The 5,401-nt window shown below is 41.2% G+C and overlaps 1 protein-coding gene across 1 annotated transcript in view; it reads right to left on the bottom strand.

Annotated features, from left to right (window-relative positions):
* The window catches only part of gbe1b (glucan (1,4-alpha-), branching enzyme 1b), a 107,141-nt gene extending 105,557 nt beyond the window's left edge, over window positions 1-1,584 (bottom strand). Inside the window, exon 1 of the mRNA XM_034867664.1 lies at window positions 1,344-1,584. Coding sequence (XP_034723555.1) covers window positions 1,344-1,441 — 98 coding nt within the window. The 5' untranslated portion in view covers window positions 1,442-1,584. The remainder of the gene's footprint in view (window positions 1-1,343) is intronic.
* Between the last annotated feature and the right edge of the window lie 3,817 nt (window positions 1,585-5,401).

The raw sequence follows: 5,401 nt of genomic DNA, 5'->3' as shown, positions 1-5,401 counted from the left end.
CTCCGAGATGCTAACAAGAAGACTTCTGTAATGTCTGAAGTAGCCTACAAGACGCTAAAGAGAGACTTCTGTAATGTCGAAAGTAGCCTCCAAGATGCTAACAAGAAGCCTTCTGTAATGTCTGAAGTAGCCTCCAAGATGCTAACGAGAGACTTCTGTAATGTCGGAAGTAGCCTCCAAGATGCTAACGAGAGACTTCTGTAAGGTCAACACAGTAAAAATGGACCTACTTAACGAAGTTGGTTCACTGCTGGCAACAAGTTAGCATCAAACACAACAAAGGCTGTCACTTGAATGGGGATTTGAGCTAATGTTAACAACCAAACAACCATTGTAGGAGCGGTCAGTAAAACATCGCGCATTCGTTCGTAGTGTCACAATAATTCGTTTCAGTGTAATGGCTTCAACAACCATAGATAGCTACAATGTTTTTGAAATCATTTCCATCTTCTGTTATGGTTTGTAATGAGAAAAGTTTAGTACTTCATGGATTTAACTAATTTCAGTACGACAGTTATGCCGTGGACCATTTAAATCGGAGCATGCGCGACTCACATCTGCACTCGACTCACATCAAGTAGGCTAGTGACAGCTAGTATCCGCTAGGGCTAGCTAACGTCAGCATTAGGTAGCTGCTAGCTAATGCTAGCTAACTCTAACTAGAAGGGTTTGTAGTCACTTTGTCTGGAACTCTACCAAATCGTGAATCCTGACTTACGGGCTAAAAACTGTCTGGAACGCAGTATAATAAAAGGTCTAAAATACAGTTCAAAAGGGTTCACTGTGCCACATGTATGTTTACCAATAAAACATTAATTATTCAATCATGCCAAAAATTAGTATTTTAACAGCTTAACAACATTATGCAAAAAACGATGTACAACGGCTTTAGGCTGCCTTTTTGTAGGTCCAGTTTCATTTGCAGTTTAATTAGTAGGGGGTCCCTACTCCATCTCTCTTTCAGTTAAGGGGTACTTGGCTTAAAACCCGTTGGAGACCCCCGCCTTGAGACCCCCTTCACCCCTGACTGACTGCAAAAACACTGGGCGGCTCTTCTAGTGTCAAACACAGGAAGCGGAGAGAGAAACGCAGCTCTCTGTGTGCGACCTGTCTTCTCCTGTCTTCTCCTGTCTATGGTGCTCACACGTGTCCCCCCCCCCCATGTCAAACCTGAACACAGAGGGCAACTGGCTCATGGGTTGCGAACATCGCTTCTTACTCTGTTTTATCCGTTTTATTTCAAGACACGAACGCCAGCGTGAACGTGGCTTCCGCTCGTTTCACCAGGGACTCATTTTTGGCGACAAGCCGTGAACAAAAGCGTGGTTTAAGCCTTGTTTTACCTCCTCCTGAAGTCCTTCTCGTAGCTTTTGAGGTTAGGGTCCATTTGGAGAAGGCATCTGAGATCAGGAATTGCAACAGTATCCTCTCGGTCTGCCATGGTTTCTCCAGACGAAACCAATCGAGCACCGACTACTTGTAAGCGGACAGATGCACTGATGGACAGAGGAGGATCAGGCTCATGTGTGCGAGACGCTAACAGCGAATCAGACTGCGTTCTGCCAACACCGGCCCATCCCAGCACGCTCGGTTTCACAGCGGGTCAAAGAAAAGAGCCAACCGTGCCGTGCTGGGCTACAGTGTGACACAGTGCCACTTTAAGATGACGGCGTGACCCGGGTTTGTGATGTAGATGTGAGCCGTGCAGGCTAACACACATGCCACATATCCATGTCTCTGGCTCTGTCTGGGTGCTCTGTCACACACGTGTCAACGAATACAGACCATGTTAGTAGTGCACTGAGGCTGAATATTCAGACAGACCTTTATGATAAACACTCTGACAGGTCCAACTTACATGTGATCACAGACTGTAAAAGTACAGTCACAGTGAAGGATACATCACCACAACCGGTGTATATGTACATAAACAGTATACACATCTTTAAATGGAATGGAAGTAGCGACAACACAGTGTAGAAATATTGTTAGATCTAGCAGTAAAAGCCCAGCATTCAAACTACTACCTAAAAGTAGCCTTCAAAAGTATCAGCATCAGAAGTACAGTGTAGCCTACTTGAAGTACCAACAAAAGTTTGCTACTTGTTGTGTAGATTGGCCAGTTTCAGTATAATGTATATTATTGGGTTTAGATTATTGTTGCATTCAAATGAAGGCTAAATTACTTAATAATAATGCTCCTGATACAGGTAGGGTGAATATGAATTACTGTCTATACTGTCGGGTAGCTATGAATCTACCCTGGGTGTCAATAAAGTCTGACCTTATCTTAACCTATAATTCTATGGGTAATAATGTATTTGTTGATCATACTTTGTATTATTGATCTGAATCTGCAAAGTAACTGATAACTAAAGTTGTCAAATAAATGTTGAAAGTGCAATATTTGCCTCTGAAATGTAGTGGAGTAGAAGTAGAAAGTAGCAGGAAATAGAAATACTCAAGTACTGTGAAAGTTTGTGTTTAAGTACAGTGCTTGAGTAGGGCGATAAATTTAGGAACAAACATTTCTGGTAAATGCAAAACGTTTGACGGTTCCCCCGTCCCTTTTCCAGTGCCACTGTGGGGGGAGAATTTAGTTTAGAATAACTTAAATGATGTATTTATTTATTGTGAATGTTGGCGGCCACGTTTAGAGAGGACGGTCTCTTCTCGTTCCAGACCCTCTGCGAGTCTTTGCACCTTCCCCCACAGACTGGTCACTATGCACCCTTTGGATTCATCTGGTGCCCCCCCCCCCAGGACATTTTCATCTACTGTTTAGGCTCTAGAAAGAATTGTTTATTCATCATTTTCATTTTCAATTATTTTTTGTGACCAAATGTTTTTATTTAAAGATAACAAACAATTACAAACAATATGCTGAGACATGAGTCATTCTTAATAAAATTAACGATTAATAATTTATTATCGATGTTCCTCCTTGCAGGTAAATGTAATCACCTTTTACAGTATACTTGAACATTAATAAATTAATGTGCTTTATGGAAAAATTATTTGTGTGCTTCATGTTTAATGGGGAAACTAAAACGTAATAAAAACTGCATTGACTTCAGTAGCATGTTATTCAGTAAAAGTAGTACTTTGGTACAGTACACAAACTGAGACAGACGTCATGAAGCAAGACTACATTGATTTGGACAAAGTTTGTGTAATGTCAAGGGCCGCTGTCACAGAGCTGGACAAAGCTGCCACGCACTCAGTGTGTGTGTGTGTGTGTGTGTGTGTGTGTATGTGTGCGTGTGTGTGTGTGTGTGTGTGTGTGTGTGTGTGTGAGTGCGTGCATGCGTGCGTGTCAGTGTGTGGTGACTTCTTTTTTTAAAATCGGCATGTCTTTCTACAATTCAACGCTTTGATCTTATTGTCTCTGGCCTCTATAAGTTTTCCCACAAACTACTTCACCGAAGTGGCAGAACTAATTCGATGGACTCGAGTAGGATAACCTTGCTATAGTTTAGATTAAATCCCTCTCGGAGAAGGCTGATAAATATGCACACAGACTACAGAAACAGTGTGGCTCTTGAAAGTGTTGTCCTTGTCACAAAATAAAACGGTCTCCCAGCTAAAGGGCACAAAGAGAGTGTCATTCTAAAGAGCCATCTGTTGGTAATGGATGAAACAAGTGTGTGTTCTCTTCACCCCAGAAGGTGATGCCAATAAATGTGATTCACAGCTAAAGAAGAAATATTTACAGGGCTATGGGGAAAGCCACAGGACCCAATCAGAACAGCAGAAAAAATATCAGATTTAATGAGAAGGATGTTGACGTGATGAGTTGAAGGAAGAGGTCGATGGATTTGATCTGTGGGCAAAGTGGCAAAAAGAGCAGCAACTACATTAGCCTACATTACCTACAACAGGCAATACAGTTAATGATACAGTTAAACAATGTTCCAATGGAGGACAGATATTTTACATTTGAAATTGCAATAGAAATGTTTCATTTGTTTTCCCGCCAGAGCTAACAGACAGAACTTTCATTTCCCGCGGCCTGTCTTAACAGTAGAGGTCATTTAATCTTGTTGCATCGTGCCTTGGCAGCAGCACAGTCCGGCGTTGCCAGCGCTCTCGCCACACGTGTGGCGTACGGTCTGGCTACAACACGCACACAGTCGTTCCTTGAAAGGAGGAAAAAAGCCTCTGGGTTGTTTTCATTTCTTGAACCCGATCACAATCATCTTGGGAGGCGCTAAGCTCCAGAGAAGCGCTAGGCGATACGGAAAAAAACAAATATCTCAACATTTTAGACCAAATGCATAGATGTAGATTTTGCAATATTGTTGACAGTTGGTGCTTTCATGAAATATTGACACAATGAGATTTAAAATAAATAATCATCAACTAATGTGGCTGTAATGACTAGGGTAAAAATAACAAGACTTCAAGAGTAACACAATTCCCAACACCGCTACAAAGACGGGTTGTATGAGGTTGAATGCAAAATTTGTCAGCTATCAAAGAGGTCGGCGATTTGAGCTTAATGGGATTTTGCAAAGCAGGACAATTCAGACACAGGAACAGGAACAGGAACAGAAATAATGACACAGAAAATACGACCCACACAACGAGGATAGAAGAGACGCTGTCACATCAGGAGTTACCTAACGCTCCTCATAAAGCCCACTGTTGTTTGCGGTGGTGTATTTGGGGGCTGTGCTGTGGTTAATGTTGTGGTTGAGGCCTGACCATCGTAGTACTGATATGTTGCAGTGGTGGAATGTAACTAAGTACATTTACTCAAATACTGTGCTCAAGTACACATGTTGAGGTACTTGTACTTTACTTTAGTCATTTTCTTTTCACGCCACTTTCTACTTCTACTTTGCTACATTTAAAGGTCCCATGACATCATTTGGAGTCCCCCCCCTGCAGCAACTCTGAGGACCCCCATTCTTTGTCATATGAATACTGTAATCCTCTCACTTCGTATCTCTTGGAACACCCAAACATATACTCTTGTACTGGAATTTCAATTAATAAATTATAAGTAAAAAAAACTTGGATTTCACGTGCAAAAAGCTTAATTTGTAAAGATCCCCGGATTAGACCATTAAACACACAACTGTTTGGATCGCTTCCAGTTTCTAAAAATGGGAGGATTCTTCTGCATTGATTTTTAATACATTAATTACATTTCCCTGATAATACTTACAGTGGCTTGAGAAAGTTTACACCCCCATGATAAAGTTGATTAAAAGAGGAATAAAAAAGCATATTTTGGAAATTAATGTTTGAAAATCCAACCTTTAAGGATACCAGTTTTCTTTATGAATGTGTATCATAAATAAATAAACGTTCTTCCTTAAAATACAGGGGCATAAGTATACAACCCCCTATGTTAAAATACAGGGGCATAAGTATACACCCCCCTATGTTAAAA

This window comes from Etheostoma cragini, chromosome 3, assembly GCF_013103735.1.
Source record: "Etheostoma cragini isolate CJK2018 chromosome 3, CSU_Ecrag_1.0, whole genome shotgun sequence".
Taxonomy (NCBI): Eukaryota; Metazoa; Chordata; class Actinopteri; order Perciformes; family Percidae; genus Etheostoma; species Etheostoma cragini.
Note: the sequence above shows the minus strand (reverse complement) of the source record. Positions and strands in the feature narration are given on the sequence as shown.